This window comes from Rhinoderma darwinii, chromosome 3 (assembly GCF_050947455.1).
Source record: "Rhinoderma darwinii isolate aRhiDar2 chromosome 3, aRhiDar2.hap1, whole genome shotgun sequence".
Taxonomy (NCBI): Eukaryota; Metazoa; Chordata; class Amphibia; order Anura; family Rhinodermatidae; genus Rhinoderma; species Rhinoderma darwinii.
Window position 1 is genome coordinate 342,116,064 of NC_134689.1, and position 23,045 is coordinate 342,139,108.

Sequence of the window (23,045 nt, forward strand, 5' to 3'; positions counted from 1 at the left end):
CCAGACTGCATAGGAGGGACACGTAGCATAACAACGGCCTAGGTAAGTATGAGAGTTTTTTACCGCTGCTTTCCGCAACAGAAAATCTGGCCGAAAAAACAAACCACAATGTGATTTTTCGTTGTTTATATCATTAAAGATTTTCAACTCGAATCTTTCGTTCATTGAGATCCGATGTGTGATTTAAGTGTTCCCTTTATTTTTTTCAAGCAGCGTATATCATTGGCCAGATGAGCAGATAGGGTTCCTTTAGCCCTTAAAGGGGTACTCCGGTTACAACAAGTTACCCCCTATCCATAGGGTAACTTGCTGATAGGTGGGCGTCCAACAGCTCAGACCCCCACCATTTACGAGAACAGGGACCCCGAAGTTGCCCAAACCCCTCGTTTGAACCGAGCAGCAGTTCACTCATGCGCACTGCCGCTCCATTCATTCTCTATTGGAGTGGCAGAGATAGATGAATGCAGTGTTCGGCTTTTTCCGGCACTGCCATAGAGAATGAATGGAGCGGCAGTGTGCATGAGCGACCTGCTGCTCTATTCAAACTTGGGGTTCAGGCAACTTCGGGCTCCCTGTTCTTGTAAACGGTGGGGGACCGAGCTGTCGGACACCCACCGATTAGCAAGTTACCACTTACCCTACGGATAGGAGGTAACTTGTTGTAATCGGAATACCTCTGCAAGTTTATGGAATTGTTATATATAGCAATGCAGGTAGATAAAAACAATGGAAACCAGGCAGGATCCACTATAAAAAAAACAACAACATTATCCAGGCGCAAAACCTCCACGAGTCCATCAAGCAACCCCTGCATTGTCTCATGCTGACTTGACAAAGGGGTTCTGTTTCCCCGAAACTCATATTTTAAGAGAGACTTGTTTTTTTTAATATGTATTTTTCATTAAACTCTATTGTTTATATAAAATAAATTCGCTTTTACCAAATATCTGATTTTCTCGTGGAGGTTTTGCGCCTGGATGGTGTCTCTTTTTTTACAGATTTCCATTGTTTTTATCTACCTGCATCTTCTCCCCGGCGAGGTTGGCACCAGTCGCTCTAGGGATTACGGCATCGGCAGCATCCTTTCTCACCATCGCGCTCCGCAATAGTGTTATACCGATTCATGCACAAGCATTTAAGGTGAGTCTCCATTCATTACGTTCAACAGAGAAAGCCAACCTTAACCTGATGCACTCCACCCATGTAGCATCTGTGTGTTCTCACTTCTGTAGCCTATATATAGCAAGGGGGTGATGGGAAAACAGGGAACATTAGCCCACTAGAATACGGCATTTCTTATTATATACAGCAGTGGGACGATGGGGGTCCTTTAGCCCACTGGTATACAACATTGTTATTTATAGCAATAAGCAGGTCAGCAGCCAGGCGTCCTGTAACCCACAGGTATATGGCATTACATATACAGCAATTGGCAGATGAGAAGACAGGGGGCTTTTACCCACTAGTATATGGGGTTGTTATAAACTGCAGTGGCTGATAAAAAGACAGGGTCCTTTAGGGTCCACTAGTACATGGCATAGTTATATACAGCAGTGGGAAGATAGGGGGATCTGCTAGGATCGGTCATGCTCTTATATTATTCTGGTGTCTAGATCCTAGTGGGAAAAGTGGCCTGATCCCCCTCCTCACTGGGATCTAGGCTGCTGTATATTAGAAAACTTTATGACCAGGTTTTTTGTTTTATTTTGCCTTCCCCATTCTGACAGCATGATCTTATTTTTTTATTGCTGTAGCGGTTTGACAGTTTTTTTTAGTACCGTTCTGGCGTAAATAAAAGTTATCAATTATTATTTTTTTTTAAGGGTTTAATGCGGGATTTGCAGGGATAGTACAGATGATAATATGTGGCCACATTACAGCCGCCTGAATGTTTCCTAAGTATGCGGAGGACTGCGGTTCTTATCCATTCAGTAGAACGACCTTGGAATTGATCTTATTGTATGGGCACAATGTACCACTATAATAAAAACCAATAGCAGTGACACATTATAAAATCATTCAACATTACAACACGGTAACATCTGTATTTTATTGATTTATTGTCTCAGCAGTCCATTAGGTTACATTTGTTGGCATCTCTTAAAGAGCGACTCCAGTCATATCTAGATCAGTGTATTGGCTCCCATTTCCCATATCAGATGCAGGTGTATGTATATGGGTGAAGATAAAAGGACGTGTATTTTTAGGCTCCATCATCTTCTCGGGAAAGACTGCACCAATACGGACAATAGAACACGCTCATATTTGAAAGACAGACATAAAAAAAATACCTCAGAAATATTCAGTACCTTCCAATGAGGGAACTAATAATAAGGAGATGCGTTTGTTAAATCAATGGTTGATTTAATGGGGGAAGCAGGAGTTGGGGGGTCTGTAGACAGGCTGTAAGTTCTCAGAGGAGCAGATGATTACTACTGGTTCATTAGAAGTAGTCATAGAATTGTGGGTGAAGGGGGTGCAGTGCTCCAGAGTATGGGAGGAGATCATCGCAACTCATGCCCCCCTTCTGGAGAAAAGATCATGAGAAACGGTCAATTTGAGCAGAATGATGCGGAAATATAAATCATACAGGAAATACTGTGGTCAGAAATAATGATATTACTCAAGTGCACACAAGACCGCTTATTCCGGAAATTCACCTGGATTAAACTTCAAACCAAGATTGAGCACAAGGAAAAGCAATCCCTAGCTGAAAAAGGATAAGAAAGCCAAAATTCATTGAGGTTTTCATACACACAGCTGTATTATGGACACGGTCGATGGACCTGGCTAAGAGCCCACGCTGTGCCTCCAATTTTATACCGAGAATACCCAGCAAAGGTAGAAAAATTGGGCCTGCTCCATGGCATGTCGGGTTATGCAGCATTCTACCTTAGGGGCATTGCTCATATTTGGTAACACTGGATGCCTCAAGGTCCTTAATACAGGCTTGTGGTAAAGTAGGTGGGAACCCTAGACGATGCGTACACCATTTTGCCATATGAATGAGCCCTTAACAAAAATGATTTTAGGTGCACTTTCCATTTCGGAATTTACTGGTATCAATCAATTGTGGCTGGAGTTACTCTTTAAGTGTCCATTACCATTCACAGACAGGTTCAGCTTATCTAGACTACAGCGAATACTTTTGGTTTCTTTTTGGTAATATAAAGGTTGCAAACCATTGAAAATGAAGGATCAATGCAACGGTTAAAAAGGTGGGAGACAATGAGCACAATAAATGCAAGACAGGACCTAGATCAAACTCCCTTAAAGAGAACGCAAGACCCTGGTGCGATTTCTAAAATGTAATGCAAAAGAGAATTGGAGGAGTAGCTCATGGCAGCCGGATTAAATCTTTCCAGAGGGTCTCCAATAAATGTGAGCTGCAATCTGATAGGTTGCCATGGGCAACTGCTCCAGTTTTCCTTTGCTCTAGTTTTGATAAATCTCTCCCAAAGTGTATCCACAGCAGTGTTCCTGACGTTCTGGTCTGTCCCCAGTCTGAAGCGGTGCAGAAAAGCAAAGGTTTATTGGTCGGTGTCTAAAACAATTCAGATCCCGCGGTACATATCATACACATAGTAAAAGTAATATGATCATCTTTTTATAGCTTTTCTTATATAATCCTCTGGCTGAATACAACAATTTCCACATGTGGAAAATACATTATTTGCATTACCTAAAACTAATGTGTATATGATTTCCAATCCTACAACATTGCCCCACTATGGGCACATCCATACTCTACATTAAAGAAACCATCTAGATGTGAACGGAGCTTGGCGTTTAGGAGCAGCATTATATCCAGTGCGAGCTGGCATGGAGTAGTGGCTAATACATGGATTATTTATAATATATCGGGAGTCCCTCATGCAGAATGCCGCTAGACTGCGGCTACACATAAAAAAAACTTCCCTTCACAGTTTCCGGATTCTATAGTATTCTTTATTTGTATATAAAGAAAAATACATATACTCCTCGGGGGATCAGCACATGTTTTAGGATTCCCAGAGGCACCCTGGTCCATAGGTCTCCTCTTTAGAGCAAAAGTACATGCATTTGAACACATCAAATGACATGTGCATGAGGCCTTGTGTTACCTTTCAGTTAGACAAAACATCACAGGAAAAGTTGTAGTGTTATATAGGAAAACGTAGAAGTGTTGGCTGCACTCTGCATATTAGCATGGAGATCTGTGATTGTCACCTGCGATCAGCAGCACCGGTTGCCTAGCAACATCTCAATCATCAAGACTGTGCTTGGGAAGCAATAAGCTTGAAAAACATTTTCGTTGGGGAGTTTAAAGGACTACACTACATATAGCAAACTGTTTTATGGCAGTCTCCTATGGAAGAGAGGCAGTACAGTCTATTTCCACCAGGAAACGGACGTCTACACAACTTAGGCTAGGCTTCATCTTGAGCTACTCGGGCAACTTAGTCTCCAAAGAAAGATTCGAAACATTCTATGCTACAGCATCCCTTACTTAGGCTTCAGGTCATACTGACTGAACACACACAGGTCCAGGTCATGTACATACGTGGTTGGGGGGGGGGGGGGGGGGCAATCATCCTACAATTTGTAGATCTTTTGCAGCTGTTTGCCAGTCTTGCCAAGGAATATTGGCCCTTGTAAGTAACACAACAGACATCGATCCACACATTGCACTTATATCTTCAATTTTCATTGAATGTTCTCTGTTTCACATGTGTACGTCACACAAAACAACAAATATTGGTCCCTGGTTACATACTGCATTTCGTACACAGATATTAAAAGGACAACTGCCTATGTGCTGTAAAGACTTCATGGCATGCTGTGAGATGCCCCAATCCATAGTCAGTGACATTGTGTTGTACTAAAAGCATCAGTGGATGAAAAATCATTGAGCATCCTGAGCATCCAAATACTTAGTTACAATCAAAACATTCATTTTGCAAACAAAAAAAAAAAACAACCTCATCTAGAGCACGTCAATGCTTATTTTACAGGCTGCAGATCTATAGAAAAATGGGGATTTTTTTTTTTACATTTTTCTTTTTTAAAAACAAATATTTTTTTTCCCCCCTCCATGTTCTCAAGACGTCGGTTCATCTGCTAAACTTGGGTCTTTAAGGAGAAAGGGGTCTTCCGGAGGTAGGTCACTTAAATGGGCCTGGGTGCTTGTTGTGCTGTCCATAAACATGTTTGGGATGTCATTCCCGAAATAGATCTTACTGTTGGCAGCGATGGCTTGGTATTTCATAAGTTGTAAGTATTCAGGGGTTAATTTCATCTGCAAGAGGAAGATTAAAAATAACCAGGTGAGACTCCAAGAGAAGTCACATTAAATAGCACAAACACAAAAGGCAACAAAATTACATAGCACGTTTAACTTGTCACATATTCTATGTATATTTATCCCATGAAAAGACTAAAAGATTAAATCTATACTGTATCTGTACGAGGCTCTGATTTTTACTCCGAGGCATCGAGGTTTTTTTCTTATGGATTCGGTGAGAAAAAATAATTGTTGATGTCGCAATCACATGCCAAGTTACAGAGGTTTTCTTCCTTGGAAACACTGCTTCTAGGGTAGGAGAAGGTGCCATACAGAGGCACCACATGGTGGCACACAGAGTGCTTTCTTGTCTGGAATACTGACCCATAGTGCACTACATGCTTTGCCAAATGGGTACCTGCATGTCTAGAACGTGGGTTTGGTCATGGGGCACATATAAAAAAAACTAAAAACATAGAAAAGTTGAAGTGTTTCCCATAGAAACCAATCAGGTCAATATTATAACACTTTCACTGCCAAGGTATGTAATACGTCATGACTTTAAAGGATTCCCGCAACTAGAATATAAGGGCTAGAGCTTTGCTGTTGGTATAATTTCAAAGCCCAGCTCTAACTGCACTATACGGGGGGCAGCAATCGATGAAGTCAAGGTTTTATCTCCTGGTTGTATCCGAGTAGAGGAGAGGGAAGTACAAAAAAGGATCAGTCTGTTACGGTCATCTCTCCACCTGTACAGCCTTTAGGCCCCATGCACACAAACGTGATTTTGCTGCCCGCAATTCCCCCGAAAATCCACGGGAGAATTGCAGCCCCATTCATTCCTATGGGGCCATGCACACGACCGTGGTTTCCACGGTCCGTGCATGGCCCCGGACCGCAGAAAGAACGGGCAAGCCTTATTACGCCCGTGTTCTGAAGTCCGGGCTTATTGAAAATAATGGCCGCGGACATGTGCACGGCCCGCGATTTGCGGGCGGCTCGCGGCTGACACTCCGTGGCCGGCCGGCCAACCCGAAAATGACGGCCGTGCACATGGCTACGGTCGTGTGCATGAGGCCTTAAAGGGGTTTTTCCAGAATCATAAATTATCCTCTATCCAAAGGATAGGTGATCATTTACTGATAGCTGGGTGCCCCGTCACTGGGATCACAACAGATCCTGAAAACGGGGGTCCCGAAACCACGTTCCTCCTCACTGCTTGATCGCAGTGAGGAGGACATAGAATGGAGTGGCGGTCGAGCATGTGTGCTTTCGCTCCATTCAAAATGAATAGGAGTACAGTGCTCGACTGTTTCCCTCATTCTCATAGACCGTGAGTGGCGTGGCAGGCGTAGACTCAACAGCCGCTCCATTCAAGCTCCTCCTCACTGCTGGGGGTGCAGTGAGAAGGATCTGGGGGTTTGCAACCCCCCCCCCCCCCATGATAGGTGGGGGTCTCAGCTGTGGGGTCCCCAGTGATCAGAAAATGATCACCTATCCTGCAGATAATTAAATTAAAGTGACCCATAGGGGGTTCGATACATGAATTTTTGTACATGGTATCTCCCCTCCTTACCCATCAGAGTGGATATGTAGGAGATACGTGCTCTCTATCAAATTTTTTTGTTTTTTTTGTTTTAACTACTAAAGAGGTGAAAAGATGAGCAGTTGCACATTAAATCACCCCCTGCCTGTAATCGGCCACTTGTCGGACTCGCGGATCACAGAGATTTTTGATCTCCTTATTTCTGGTGAATATGTAAAGATATGTGCATGTAGCCAAAGGCAGAAGTGACATGTATGAACTCTGCACATCCTGAACTTGTTAGCACGTGTGCGTCTAAGAAGCCTCGCACATGAGCGTGTCCGGTCAGTACATTGGCCGCATTTCCCGGACTGAACACACTGCAGGGAGCCGGGCTCCTAGCATCATAGTTATCTATGACGCTGTGTCACGGTCTCGCTGCTGGACAAGTGTCCCTCACTGTAATCATGTTTTCAGTACGGGACAGTTGTCCCGCAGTGAGGCAGTGACACCTAGCGTCATAGATAACTATGATGCTAGGAGCCCGGCTCCCTGCAGTGTGTTCAGTCTGGGAAATGCGGCTGATGTACGGACCGTATAAAGTACTGGTTGCCATTTTCACAATGTGCCAGGTAAATATGTGGGTATGGGGGGGTATAGCACAATTTTTTTTATTTTGCATAATTTAGGTTTTATTTGTATAGGTAAAAAGTGGGAAAATTGCACTGAAACCCCTGGCAGCAAAAGGGTTGTATTCAAAAATTATAGCTGAAATGCGATTGGTTCCTCTTCTCACCAGTATTGTCACTGGAGCTGGAAAGGAAAGAATTGGAGGGAAACTGGCAGAGATCACTTTTCTTTGTGGATTCTGAGATATCTCCCAATAAAAGATCACTGGCTATGCTTCTGTCAGGGTAGGCAAAGATCGGAAATTCTGAATTTCAACCCGTCCATTGTTGTACCCAAGACACCAGTGGCTAAGCCCAACAGGAAAGTTTATGGTGAATTTGTGGCCGAATGCTAAACCCTTGTGCAGCACACAGCTATTGAAGGTCTATAGTCAGGCAGTACTTAAAGAAATAACTCTACATGAAAAAAACCCAACAAAAACAGACCAAGATGCAAACAGACTACAGAAGATATAAAGGCCTCATTACACCAGCCGATAATTGGCCGGTGCAGCGAGCGCCGATCAACTAGCCATCGTTGATCGGTGCTAGTTTGCTCCTGTCACACGGAGCTGTGGATGGGGACGAGCGGTCGATACTCAGATCACTCGTAGCCATACATCATCATGTCGGCAGCGCGTCTCCCGGTTTACACAGGGAGATGTTCTGCCGGCAACGATAATATTTAACTTTTTTTTAAAACAATACTAGCAGCAGATGATCATTTGCTCGCTCATCTGCTGATCGTTTCCCTGTTTACACAGGTAAATTATTGGCAACGAGTGTTCTATGAACGCTTGTTTGCCCGATAATCGCTCAGTGTAAAACCCCCCTAAGTTATGCAGTGATATCCAAGCAGATAGTGTAGGGAGGACTGGGAGGAATGTCTTCATACATAGGGTGTAGAGAGAAGAAATGAAGGAGTGCACTTTAATGTAGTGTGAAGCATGAGAGTCTAGAAAGATAAAATTTGCAACTCTACCTTATTGGCGTCTGATAATTTCTGTGATGTGTAATATTCAGCGTCGGCCCTCGCCTTCTCCCTAGCTAGAAAAGCAAAATCTGCAGAAAAAGAACATGTTATAAACTAATGTACTGCAACACTAGCTGACAAGTTTTATTGGGACTGGTTCATTTACAAGAAACTCAAACTTTACTTTCTTGGTTTCAGTAGTCATACGAGTTCAAATACAGCATTTTGTTGTGAACGAAGATTTAAAGAGGCTCTGTCACCACATTATAAGTGCCCTATCTCCTACATAAGGAGATTTATGCTAATGATGTGCTTAATGCCCAAGTGGGCGTGTTTTTACTTTAGACCAAGTGGGCGTTGTACAGAGGAGTGCATGACGCTGACCAATCAGCGTCATACACTTCTCTCCATTCATTTACACTGCACTAGTGATATAGCTATATCGCTATGTGCAGCCACATAAACACACTAACGTTACTGTAGTGTCCTGACAATGAATATACATTACCTCCAGCCAGGACGTCATGTGTATTCAGAATCCTGACCACTTCTGAATCTTTTCTGTGACATTTCCAGCAAGGCAAACGTAATCTCGTTTTAAATGAGTTTACAGCGTAATCTCGCGAGATTACGCTTGCCTTGCTGGAAATCTCACAGAAAAGATTCAGATGGATGGATGGAAAGAATAAGCAGCTGATTTCAGTTTAGTGACAGGAGGATTCCATAAGAGAATGAGAGTCATGGATAAAGATAAACATGGCCCCAGACATGCACCATATTACTATACCTTGTACATTGCAGCACAGTAATAGTTACCTTCAATCTCCGAAATCTTTTTCTCCGTTTCCTTCTCCATAACCTTCTGTTCAAATGTAATCTCTGCAACTTGGGCCACTTTTTCTGCCTCTGTTTGTCAACGAGAATAGGAAAAGATTAATGATGTGTGAACACACTGCAACCATTTCTCGGAAGATTACTACATCAGTAGAGGTAATTATGGAAGTAAATTAAATACAATCTTGCATGTGGTGGTTTCTCTTCCCCTCCTGCAGGTAATTTGAATCATATTATCATTATTGGAACCATTTAAATGCAAACACGTGTTTGTATCTATATATCGTATGTCTGCTGTAGCCTTTTTACCCCTTAGGAAGAAGCGAAATGCGTTGGGACTCATTTACATATATAATTTTACTCTACGTTGGTAATACATGAGGGGGTTGGCCACCTGCCCATGGATAAGATGCGTGGATGATGGCAGCCTCCACATCCATAGTGCTCAAGATGGAGGCAATCAATTACCTTACCCACATGACTGCTGTTCCGGCGGTGTCCCCTTGCGCAGGTGCTGAATAGTGGCTGAGTGTATTCCGACCATGTGCATATACAGGAGATTCTGATGGGTGTATCTGCGCGAAATCAGCCACTATTTAGCGCTCGTGCAGAAGAGACCGCAACCAGGGGAAGTTGTCGTGTAGGTTAAATCACGTGACCACTGCTATCTTAAGTCCTACAGACGTGTAGTCCGCCGCCGTTACACCTCTCCATGGGCAGCATTTTTTTGGGGGCGGGGACTTCCTTTTTTATGTGACTATTCATAATAAAAAATATTTAATAAAAAAAAAAAAGAAGATTTTCAGTTTCACACCAGCCACTGGTGCGCACACGATAGGTAGACATTTCCTGCAGCTCAACAGAGAGCACTTTACTGCAGGGATTTAGGCGACCCACCAATCACAGCCTTTTTCCGCTCCGTTTCCGCTTCCTTCTCCACTACCTTCTGTTTCTGTGCAGCAATAAGGAGCTTGGTCTTCTCGCTTTCCCTGAAAAGTAAAACCCACTGATATGAAAAGACATTTACTGTAATCTTTTCTAGGTTCAAATTTGGAGGTTACATGGACTTTTATACGGCGTACTGTGTTTTTTGTTCTTTTTAAAATACAACATGCCCTATCAGTGGCGGTTTTGCCACGGGTATTCAAGGACTTCAGTTGGGAAAACTGCAGGAGGTGGCAAGAATTTACAGCTAAATTACAATGAAATTCCCCCCAATATCCCTGTCCTGCCCTACAGAAACCACAAACACAAGGAGAACATACAAACTACAGGTCACAATGACGGGAACTGGTTGGAATAACTACTTTGCCATTTATGATGCCCTTTATATCGCCATCATTTACACTGCACATGACAAATGTATTTGTGCAGTCCAGAATTATTAACTTGCTACGTGATTCATGAAGGCAGAACTTACATGAGCTCATAGTTTCTGCGGATCATTTCCGGGATATTTGGCTTCGTGACTCGGACAGCCTAAATACAGGAGACAAAATGCAGAGCACAGAAGATCAATATTCAAATGTGTTCCGAGACTAGATGAACCTCCTGTGAAAGATCTGCTTTGTATGGATCACAAATGTCTTTACGCTGACATCGGTTATTAGACAAGATCTCCATCTTATGATGACTACAATGTTTATTCATGATAGGCTGCCCGTGGACAAAGCTACAATGAGGCCTTGTGACACGGATTTTCTATGTGTGTTCCCTGTGCTATTTAGTTTACTAAGAATTAGCAATAGCTCAGTATGTTTAAAGGAGTTCTCATTATGATAATTGATCACCTATCCACAGGACAGGTCATAAATGTCTGATCAGTGGGACCCACCGCTAACCCAAGAACAGGGGTTCCGGAGTGCTTTATATGAGGGGAGCGGGACTGTGCAATGGCCGGACCATTGTACAGAACAAACACTGTTACACTTTGCGTCTCCCTTATGTCCTCATAGATTGTAAGCTCTTGCGAGCAGGGTCCTCACTCCCCAGGTTTGAATTGTAAATGAACTTTGTCACTATGTAATGTCTGATATTGTTTGTTTCATGTCCCCTCTAAATTGTAAAGTGCTGTGTAATATGCTGGCGCTATATAAATAAAGTTTATTATGAAGGGAGCGGGACTGTGCAAGCTCAGCCACCACTCCATTCACTTCCTATGTGGCTGCGGGAGGTAGCGCTCAAAGCCTAAGCTCAATGAAAAAAAAACGTGCATTATGTGAGATGCAATATACCCTGTAAGGGTATGCTCTCACAGTTTTTTACAGTTTTGAGGCAGCTTTTGACCTGCCTGCACTCTTTGCAGCGTTTTTCGGCCTCTGCCATTGAGCGCCACGGGCAAAAAGCGCCACGAAAACAGCTTACTCTGCCTCCCATTGATGTCAATGTGAGGTCAGAGATGGAAACGCCTGAAGAGTGTCGCTTTTTTTCCCCCGCAAGAGTTTCTTCCCACTTGCGGGAAAAATACGCCTACACCGCCCATTGAAGTCAAAGTAAGGCAATTTCAGAAGTTTTTGGGCGCAGTTTGCGCATCAAAAGACACTGTGTGAACTGGGCCTAATGACTGCAGTCATTTTCATGCCTGAAGGTCCCTTCTGCTCCAAATCACTTCCAGTCCCAGTGACCATGGAGTATAGCCTTCTAACAGACCTACAGTCTTGGCCATAAGTTTTGATACGGACACAAATTTGGGTTTTCACAGTTTGCTGCTTCTGTGTTTTTAGATCTTTTAGTCGGATGTTTCTATGGTATACTGAAGTACAATTAGGGCCTGTTCACATCACCGTTCATTTCCGTTCCGGGGTTCCGTCGGAGGGTTCCGTCGGGTGAACCCCGCAACGGAAAGTGAAACTGACGGCACAGCTTCCGTTTCAGTCACCATTGATCTCAATGGTTACGGAAACATCGCTAATGCTTTCCATTCGTCACCATTCCGTCTGGTTTCCGGTTTTCCGACGGAATAAATAGCGTAGTCGACTGCGTTATGGATTCCGTCGGAAAACCGGAAACCAGTCGGAATGGTGACGAACGGAAAGCATTAGCGATGTTTCCGTCACCATTGAGATCAATGGTGACTGAAACGGAAGCTGTGCTGTCAGTTTCACTTTTCGTTGCGGGGTTCACCCGACGGAACCCTCCGACGGAACGGAAATGAACGGTGATGTGAACAGGCCCTAATAAGCATTTCAGAAGATTTCAACTTTTATTGACAAATACATCAAGTTTATGCAAAGACTTAATATTTAGTGTTGACCCTTCTTTTTCAAGACTTCTGAAATTCGCCCTGGCATGCTGGGTATCAGCTTCTGGGCCAAATCCTGACTGATGGTAACCCATTCTTGCCTAATCAGTGCTTGGAGTTTAGAACAACGTCTGTGTTTTTGTTTGTCCATCCGCTTTTTGAGGATTGACCACAGGTTCTCAATGGGATCGAGATCTGGGGAGTTTCCTGGCCATGGACTCAAAATGTTAATGTTTTGTTCACTGAGCCACGTAGTTATCACTTTTGCCTTGTGACATGTTGCTCCATCATGCTGGAAAAAGCATTGCTCACCAAATTGCTCCTGGATCGTTGGGAGAAGTTGCTCTTAGAGGATTTTTAGATACAATTCTTTATTCATGGAAGTGTTCTAAGGCAAAATTGTGAGTGAGCCCCCTCCCTTGGATGAAAAGCAACACCGCACATGAATGGCTTCAGGATGCTTTACTGTTGGCATGACACAGGACTCATGGTAGCGCTCACCTTTTTATTTCCAGACAATTATTCCTCCAGATGTCCTGAACAGTCTGAAGGGGGCTTCATCAGAGAAAATAACTTTACCCCAGTCCTCTGCAGTCCAATCCCTGTACTTCCTGCAGAATATCAGTCTGCCTTTGATGTTTTCCTTGGAGAGAAGTCGCTTCTTTGCTGCCCTTCTTGACACCAGGCCAGAATCCCAAAGCCTTCACCTCACTGTGCGTCCATATGCACGGACACCTGCCTGCTGCCATTCCTGAGCAAGCGCTGCACTGGTGTTGAACAGATCCCGTAGCTGAATCCTATTCCTCAGTTTCTCATAGTGAACCTCACGCTGAGCTAGCACTGTATATGAAGCCGCTTCATACTGATAGGACAGCTTCAGAGGCTGTGAGATAGCTCCACCTCAGGAGAATCGCTGGTGTTGACACCCACTTGGCTAGTATAGCCTCACTTGGAGATCTCGAAAAAAGCTCATAACTTTTAAAATAATAAACGTTTTGGGACACAATTTTCACTAGTATGATCAGTGTGGCAGCGCCTATTAGATTAGCTAGGAGATAGGGCATTACTGAACTAGTGACAGATTCTTTTTAAAGCAGTTTGCAATAAGAATGGTCTGTGCTACCAGGTAAAGTATTGTATATTTTAGGTACGGAGATATAGGTTTTCCCCTTTATGGATATAATATTCTGCCAACAACACAGAAGAGTCCTCACTTTCTAAACAGTGCAACTCGCCATTTCTTGCACTTGTCTCTAATGATGATCTATAGAGATACTACTGGGGTTTTATGGCTGTAATACAGAAGCTAAAAGGCATCTATATTATGGTTGTGTGAAAACAGACGAGCTTTCCCTGCATTCCCGACAGAACAGAATTGCCACAAAACATGGCCCAGTGAATAAAGCCTAATATTTAACAGGAATGCTAATATTCATATGTTTATAAACTCTTATTAATGTATATTTGTATTCCCCGACTTAAGCTTTGTATAATACTGTCTCTAGATGAACAAAGTATATATATTGAAGGTGATCCTTTATTAACTCCCTTGCTGGCTTCTATAACACATGGGCCTTCGCATTGTATTAACATTACATTGATGACATATCCCTTCTTAGCTTGGACATCATATCAAGAAATTGAGATATTAAAACAAAGTCATCCATGGTCATTGGCTGACGATACCTGGATAATCAATCCCGGAGCCATTTCATTGAGGTCCTGCTGGAGCGCCAGCTTGAGGTTCTCATCTATCTGATCTGCGGAGAGGACACATTAAAACAGGTCAGAAAGTCATCACATATACCTCAATGGGATAGAGACTATTTGTAGAAAGTGCTTATGGTTTGTGGACCAGTTTTAGGTGCCATTAGTACACATCCTTTACTGTGGAACTAAAAGCTGCTACTTTTCACAGAAGCCTCACATAACTAGTAGAATAGCATCCTTAGATTCCACCATTTACATATTAAAGACACTCCGGCCAAAACAGAACTTTCCCATGTGTACCATTATGGTATTCCATATGTCAGTCTCTTGCGTGTTATTTCTCTTGCTTCTATCATTAGCTACCACTGATACTTACACAGGTAGAATGTAGAAGAATATAGTGCAGCCTCCCTGTCTGTATACTTATGGTTTCTCAGCTTATTAAGGAGAATATAGAAAGAATGATAATCACAGTATTCCCCAGCATGCAGAAATGGTATGGTCTTTAGCTGGTCATGTGATGCGGTGCGTAAAAATCATGGGATTTGGTAGCAAAGCAGAGAGGAAGAGAAAGCTGGGGAAATCTAAGAATCAAGATGGAGGCTTTTTATAAGCACAGACAAGGCAGCAGCTAAGTAAGTACAGTATACAGTGGAGGAAATAAGTATTTGATCCCTTGCTGATTTTGTAAGTTTGCCCATTGTCAAAGACATGAACAGTCTAGAATTTTTAGGCTAGGTTAATTTTACCAGTGAGAGAAAGATTATATAAAAAAAAAAAAAGAAAATCACATTGTCAAAATTATATATATTTATTTGCATTGTGCACAGAGAAATAAGTATTTGATCCCCTACAATCATTAAGAGTTCAGCCTCCTCCAGACCAGTTACACGCTCCAAATCAACTTGGTGCCTGCATTAAGGACGGCTGTCTTAAATGGTCACCTGTATAAAAGACTCCTGTCCACAGACTCAATGAATCAGTCTGACTCTAACCTCTACAACATGGGCAAGACCAAAGAGCTTTCTAAGGATGTCAGGGACAAGATCATAGACCTGCACAAGGCTGGAATGGGCTACAAAACCATAAGTAAGACGCTGGGTGAGAAGGAGACAACTGTTGGTGCAATAGTAAGAAAATGGAAGACATACAAAATGACTGTCAATCGACATCGATCTGGGGCTCCATGCAAAATCTCACCTCGTGGGGTATCCTTGATCCTGAGAAAGGTGAGAGCTCAGCCGAAAACTACACGGGGGAACTTGTTAATGATCTCAAGGCAGCTGGGACCACAGTCACCAAGAAAACCATTGGTAACACATTACGCCGTAATGGATTAAAATCCTGCAGTGCCCGCAAGGTCCCCCTGCTCAAGAAGGCACATGTACAGGCCCATCTGAAGTTAGCAAATGAACATCTGGATGATTCTGAGAGTGATTGGGAGAAGGTGCTGTGGTCCGATGAGACTAAAATTGAGCTCTTTGGCATTAACTCAACTCGCCATTTTTGGAGGAAGAGAAATGCTGCCTATGACCCAAAGAACACCGTCCCCACTGTCAAGCATGGAGATGGAAACATTATGTTTTGGGGGTGTTTCTCTGCTAAGGGCACAGGACTACTTCACCGCATCAATGGGAGAATGGATGGAGCCATGTACCGTCAAATCCTGAGTGACAACCTCCTTCCCTCCACCAGGACATTAAAAATGGCTCGTGGCTGGGTCTTCCAGCACGACAATGACCCGAAACATACAGCCAAGGCAACAAAGGAGTGGCTCAAAAAGAAGCACATTAAGGTCATGGAGTGGCCTAGCCAGTCTCCAGACCTTAATCCCATCGAAAACTTATGGAGGGAGCTGAAGATCCGAGTTGCCAAGCGACAGCCTCGAAATCTTAATGATTTACAGATGATCTGCAAAGAGGAGTGGGCCAAAATTCCATCTAACATGTGTGCAAACCTCATCATCAACTACTAAAAATGTCTGACTGCTGTGCTTGCCAACAAGGGTTTTGCCACCAAGTATTAAGTGTTGTTTGCCAAAGGGATCAAATACTTATTTCTCTGTGCACAATGCAAATAGATATATATAATTTTGACAATGTGATTTTCTGTTTTTTTTTATATAATCTATCTCTCACTGGTAAAATTAACCTAGCCTAAAAATTCTAGACTGTTCATGTCTTTGATAGTGGGCAAACTTACAAAATCAGCAAGGGATCAAATACTTATTTCCTTCACTGTATATAAAAGAAGTGTAGAGTGTGGTATACAGTCAGGTGGGGATTGCAGTCATGGAAAGTTATTACCACTGGAGGTCTTCTTTAATGTCTATGAAGGCAGGAGAGATGAGTAAAACCCAAATATTTCAAGCAATCTAATAACCCAGCCTGCCAAAATGTTCCCGTCACTGGGTGACCTAGGGGTGTATAACACATTCCATAGAAATTAGACAGTTCGAGATCGCTCTGGAAGTAGAAGGATCTCCAAACAATCTAATGTCTATGAATGCATTTTCTGGACAACTGGAAGTGAGGACATCCTTCCTAAGGGTATGTTCACACTGAGTTTTTTTGCAGGCAGAAACATCTGCCTCAAAATTCCTTCAGGAATTTTGAGGCAGATTTTGACTTGCCTGCACTCTTTGAAGAGTTCTCTCGTTTCGCAGCGTTTTTGGCCGTGGCCATTGAGTGCCACAGGGAATAAAAACGCAGCGAAAACAGCTTTCCCAGCCTCTTATGGAAGTCAATGGGAGGTTAGAGACGGAAACGGCCGAAGAAAGCAAGTCGCTGCTTTTTCCGGCGAGAGTTTTCTTCCAATCGCGGAGGAAAAAAAAAAACGCACCACCTCCCATTTATTTTAATGGGAGGCGATTTCGGTACTTTTTTGGTGCGGTTTCTGCATCAAAAACAGCGCCAAAAAACTCAGTTAACCTAGGGCTAAGTTGACATCTCATTTTTACTGTACGTCTGACATTTTGACATGAATGAACAGTGTCAAAACAAATCACCACAGCGTGTACATTGATTTCTATGGTCATGACGGAAGCCCTAATAGTGTAGTTTGTGCATATGTTGTGTGCGTACGTTCTTTCCTGGTTTTTTTTTTAAGTCCTGAAAAGCGTAGTCTACTACTTTTCCAAAGCATATACCACACGTATAAGTTTATATATATATTTAAAGAGGCTCTGTCACCACATTATAAGTGCCCCATCTTCTACATAATGTGATCGGCACTGCAATGTAGATTACAGCAGTGGTTTTTATTTAGAAAAACGATCATTTTTGATGGACTTATGACCTATTTTAGCTTTATGCTAATGAGTTTCTTAATGGACAACTGGGCTTGTTTTACTTTTTGACCAAGTGGGCGTTGGAGAGAAGTGTATGACACTGAATGGAGAGAAGTGTTTGACGCTGATTGGTCATTTAGTCAGCACATAGTGTTCTTACTAGATCACTATGTGCAGCCACATACACACACTAACGTTACTGAAGGGTCCTGAGAGTTAATAGACATTACATCCAGCCAGGACGGGATGTCTATTCACAATCCCGACACTTCAGTAACGTTTGTGTGTGACTTACAGCACAGCACATCGAGATCAAGCTGGGCTGTCATTTACAGCGTAATCTCGCGAGATTACGCTTGCTGTGCTGTAATCCCACACAAACGTTACAGAAGTGTCAGGATTTTGAATAGACATCCCGTCCTAGCTGGAGGTGATGTCTATTAACTCTCAGGACACTTCAGTAACGTGTGTGTGTGTGTACGTGTGTGTGTACGTGTGCGTGTACGTGTGCGTGTACGTGTGTGTGTACGTGTGTGTGTGTATATATAGTGAACAACGCAGGATCATTATGTGCTGAGTAAATTAATGTAGAGAAGTGTATGAAGCTGATTGGTCAGCGTCATACACTTCTCTCCACAACGCCCACTTGGTAAAAAGTAAAAACACGCCCAGTTGGGTATTAAGAAAGTCATTAGCATAAAGCTAAAATAGGTCATAACTCCGTCAAAAGTTATCGTTTTTCTAAATAAAAAAAACCACTGCTGTAATCTACATTACAGCGCCGATCACATCATGTAGAAGATAGGGCACTTATAATGTGGTGACCGAGCTTCTTTAAGTCAACTGCAACATATGGATAACATATGTAATCTTAAACCCTACGTTTGCATACGTAAAACGTATACGTTTTTGTCACTATATATGGGAAATTACCCAGATTATGAGACAAAACAGCGCCTCCTCCTGCTAAGCCCCTCAGAACCGGCACCAGAAAACTCCCTACTTCTTTCATATTGTGACTTTACAAATCTTTATTGATTTGGCTCAAGAACAAAAAAAACATATGCGTTTTTAGAAGTAAAGGGGTTTTCGAACAATTAACACTTCCCACCTAACCACAGGATAGGCGATAAATGTATGATCACTGAGGGCCTCACCACCGACCTCCCGAACAGGGGTGTCGTTCACCGTTCCTCCTCACTGCACGATCGCAGTTTGGAATGAAGCGTGCATGTGTTGCCGCTCCATTGGATGTCGTCGGCCCCATAGACATTGAATGGAGCAGGGGTGCACATGCGGGACCACCACTCCATTCAAAATCCACCTTACAGGGATCATGTAGTGAGGAGGAACGAGGCTTGGGACCCCCATTCACAGTTGTCCTGTGGAAAGGTGATGTTAAATTGTGGGAAAACCTCTTTAAGGAGAAAAGCCCTGTTCAATCTGGGTCTGCACTTTTAACCCTTTGCACTTGACAGGCATCTTACACACTACTTTATAAGAGCATCAGTTTCATGACAACGCCGCATTAATGTTACAATTAATTTTGTCATCATTGTCCATAAATACCAATAAACACAGTAAATACATTCACGTTACCAAACATATTTGCCATATATGATGTTTGGGGTCTGCAAATGTAAATGGGATTCAGTTAAAGGGATATTAGAGTTTCAGCAAATGAAAGTTGTTCTTTGTTCCATATACTTTCCGTATCAACCACTCAAGGTCTGCAAGATCTCTGCTTGCTGTCATTTATGGGAACCTTCATGGTTTACCTCCAGTGGATACAAATCTGCCGTCTTGTGATGCTCGCACAGGTGCAGGGCTCGTTACAAGACACAAGCACCTGCATGTCTATCACATGACCAGGGCAGACTTGTAAAATGATATAATGCCCCTTTAACATATACCATACTTGAGAATACATTTGTCCCACAGAAACCGTTATTGCCCAGGTATTTGATAGGTCTGAGATCAGTTACTTACCAAAGAGCTCGATATAGACCTCCTGCAAGGTGTGGACACTGCAGAACTGGTTGAGCTCATGGTGGATCTTGTTGAAGATTAGTGCTTTATCATAATCTGCAGTATAGTTCTTCACTATATCATACACTAGAGAAGGGTGGAGAGAAAATAAATACAATGAGATGCAAGGTGCGCACTTCAAGATGGTGCAGCTATTCTGTCCAGTGTTCATATCACGAGAAATATTAGTCTTATTCCAATAACTCTGACATCTTGTGTATAAACCATGTGACTTGGGCTCTGTTCAATGGTTAGAGGACCTGTCACCTCTCCGGACATGTCTGTTTTAGTAAATGACTGTCTACCCCACGAAATAACAATTCTGGAACATGTTTTGTGAGACCTCTATGTAGTGCCGTTCCTCTGTTATTCCTCCTAGAAATATATTACAATTTAGAACTGGGTGTTATTAGTTAGGGGTGTGTCCCTACACAGCCTGGCAACGTCCAATCAGCGCTGACAGAGTGAGGCGGTGTATGGACATGCCGCTTTGACATGGGGAATGGTAAAACCCAGTTGTCAATTTATTCGTAAATTTCTAGTAGAATAACAGAGGAACAGCACAACACAGAGATAAGAAAATATGTTCCAGAACGGTTATTTGATGGGGAATAAAAGCTTTTTTTTTTTTACTGAAAATAGAAATGTCTAGAGAGGTAACAGGTCTTCTCTAATGCATCATTGTATTCTAGAGAGGGGCGGTGTACCAGCACACAACTACAGCAAATTTGTACAGACTGCCTTTCCTTAAAGGAAAGGTGTCACGAAAAAAAAAATTGATATCAATTTGCATTTAGTGTTTTATTATAAAATCTTTTATTTATGTGTGTTTGTTTTTTACTTTTTTCTAACTTTTACTTCACTATGAGGGCTGCCATTTTGTTTTTCATCTCTGTATGTGTCGATTAACGACACATACAGAGATGGAATACGGCAGCTACAGTGCATAGGAGTCAATGAACTTGAGCCGTCCCATTGACTTTGCACTATGGCTCTGTCCTGCGCAGACGCAGGTCAGAGTCACACAGAGCAGAGCAGCTGTTTGCAGGGAGAGAGCAGGCGCCATCTTGAAGACCAGCTGCACTGCAGGTAAGATGTGTGTCTCTGCATGTCCCACTCTCTACCTCACAGACCCCCGCTCTCGTGACCCCCGACGGGCCCCCCCCACCCGACGCCCCCCCCCCCCGAAACGGCCTCACCCCCTCCCTTGTGTGAAGGACACACAATGAAACTGTACTGGGAAAGCCCTGAACGGTAAATCTCTCTAGTTGTGCTGAGACTGTTTGGGGATGTGACTAATGAACCTCTCAGTCTCAGCACAATTAGAGAGATTATCGTTCAGGGGTCTGGGAAAGCTGGGTGACCACCATTACCCCCTCCTACTGGAGTGTTAGATTCATTAGTCACATCCCCAAACACACTCCACTAGGAGGGGTAATGGTGGTCACCCAGCTTTCCCAGACCCCTGAACGGTAAATTTCTCTAGTTGTCCTGAGACTGTTTGGGGATGTGACTAATGAACCTCTCAGTCTCAGCACAACTAGAGAGATTTATCATTCAGGGGTCCGGGAAAGCTGGGTGACCACCATTACCCCTCCTACTGGAGTGTGAAGAGGTTCATTAGTCACATCCCTAAACACTCCAGTAGGAGGGGTAATGGTGGTCACCCAGCTTTCCCAGACGCAGATATAACCAGGAAAGGGCTGGATGGACGGGTGCACAGGGTTTTTGGTGACCCCCTCTGTCATGTGATCGGACCTAGGTTACCGGTTCATCAGACGGGGTTCATGTGACTATAACTCGGTCCATAACAAGAGACAGTGCACTCAGGACAAGCCCTGCCCTCATGCCATAGTTGTGTGGTTCTGTCTGCGGTGATGGCGGTGGGTGGCTCTGACACCCGCCTCCCCCGTCGGGTCATCTCAGGACAGAAGGGGTGTGCGGATTGGAGACACAGCGCCGCACCTGTCCTCAGGTTTTGTCTGGTATTCCAGTTCACCTCCATTGAAGTGAATAGGACCGAGCTGTAATACCACACACGACCTGAGGACAGGTGCGGCGCCATGTTTTCCTGGACGACCCCTTTAAGACTTTTCCCGTGTGTGTGTGTGTGTGTGTGTGTGTGTGTGTGTGTGTGTGTGTGTGTGTGTGTGTGTGTGTGTGTGTGTGTGTGTGTGTGTGTGTGTGTGTGTGTGTGTGTGTGTGTGGCAGAGCGGAGTGTGCACGGGCGCCGCTGATACTTCATAGCCGCTTATCAGCTGTTTTGAAGAATCAGCGGCGAGAACACACACACACATCCCCCAAACACGCAAAATCAAGTGTAATCAAGCGTTTTTTATGTGGTTTTTTTGCACGTAAAATGTGCACAAAAAAAAAACATGTCAAATACACGCCGTGTGAACCGGTCAACTGAAAAGTCATTCACTTCACTTTCATCATTCTAAGGCTGGGTTCACACGACCTATTTTCAGGCGTAAACGAGGTGCTTTACGCCTCGATTTACGCCTGAAAAGACGGCTCCAATACGTCGGCAAACATCTGCCCATTCATTTGAATGGGTTTGCCGACGTACTGTGCCGACGACCTGTAATTTTACGCGTCGCTGTCAAAAGACGGCACGTAAAATAACAGCCTCGGCAAAGAAGTGCAGGACACTTATATACAGGACACTTCTTGGGATGTAATTTGAGCCGTTTTTCATTGAATTCAATGAAGAACACCTCCAAATTACGGCCGTAATTGACGCCTCGCAAAACACGAGTACGAGCAATTACGTCTGAAATGACGGAGCTGTTATCTCCTGAAAACAGCTCCGTCATTTCAGACATAAATGCAGTTAGCGTGTGCACATACCCTAGGGGTATGTTCACACACAATGTTTTCAGCTGAAAAATAGGAAGCAGAACGCCTACAAGCATCTGCCCATTGGTTTCAATGGGAAATACGGCGTTCTGTTCCGACAGGGCGTTTTTTACGTGGTCGTTTTCCAAAAACGGCACGTAAAAAGACGCCCGACCAAAAATGAAGTGCACATCACTTCTTGGGACGTTTTTGGAGCCGTTTTTCATTGACTTTATAGAAAAACAGCTCCAAAAACGGCCGTTAAAAAACGTGAGTTTGAGTAAAAAATGGCTGAAAATCAGGATTGGTTTTCCCTTTGTTTAGTAAGCGTGTGAACATACACTTAGCCTTTTGGTGTGTCCTAGAACTTCTTCCAGCTGCAGAATCACACCCAATATGGCTGCCAGACACTGCTTAGCAATTTGAAGACACCTTTACCTGGCTTGTGAGAGGGGGGGTGAGATTCCCTCCCACATTTACAGCAGCTGTGAGTCAGGTTGCTTTGCCTTATTCACCTTGCTGTAATTCTGGGAAGTGCTCCCCCTGGTGGCCAACATTGGAAAACATGTCAAATTATTATTTAATTTTTAATACTTTCCACCATACGGAAAAAAAATAAAAAATACAGCAAAAAACTTAAAAAATATAATAGAAATAAGTAACGACACTTAAA

At 43.3% G+C, this 23,045-nt stretch overlaps 1 protein-coding gene across 4 annotated transcripts in view; it reads right to left on the reverse strand.

Moving 5' to 3' along the window:
- Positions 1 to 2,036: 2,036 nt before the first annotated feature.
- The window catches only part of ERLIN2 (ER lipid raft associated 2), a 36,646-nt gene continuing 15,637 nt past the window's right edge, over positions 2,037 to 23,045 (reverse strand). For all 4 annotated transcript variants that reach the window (XM_075858458.1, XM_075858457.1, XM_075858456.1 and 1 more), the window contains exons 6-12: positions 19,493 to 19,618; positions 14,191 to 14,264; positions 10,684 to 10,742; positions 10,161 to 10,252; positions 9,246 to 9,335; positions 8,439 to 8,518; positions 2,037 to 5,278 (exon numbers count right to left, since the gene is read on the reverse strand). In XM_075858458.1, the coding sequence (XP_075714573.1) occupies positions 5,081 to 5,278; positions 8,439 to 8,518; positions 9,246 to 9,335; positions 10,161 to 10,252; positions 10,684 to 10,742; positions 14,191 to 14,264; positions 19,493 to 19,618 (719 nt within the window). In that variant the 3' untranslated portion in view covers positions 2,037 to 5,080. The remainder of the gene's footprint in view (positions 5,279 to 8,438; positions 8,519 to 9,245; positions 9,336 to 10,160; positions 10,253 to 10,683; positions 10,743 to 14,190; positions 14,265 to 19,492; positions 19,619 to 23,045) is intronic.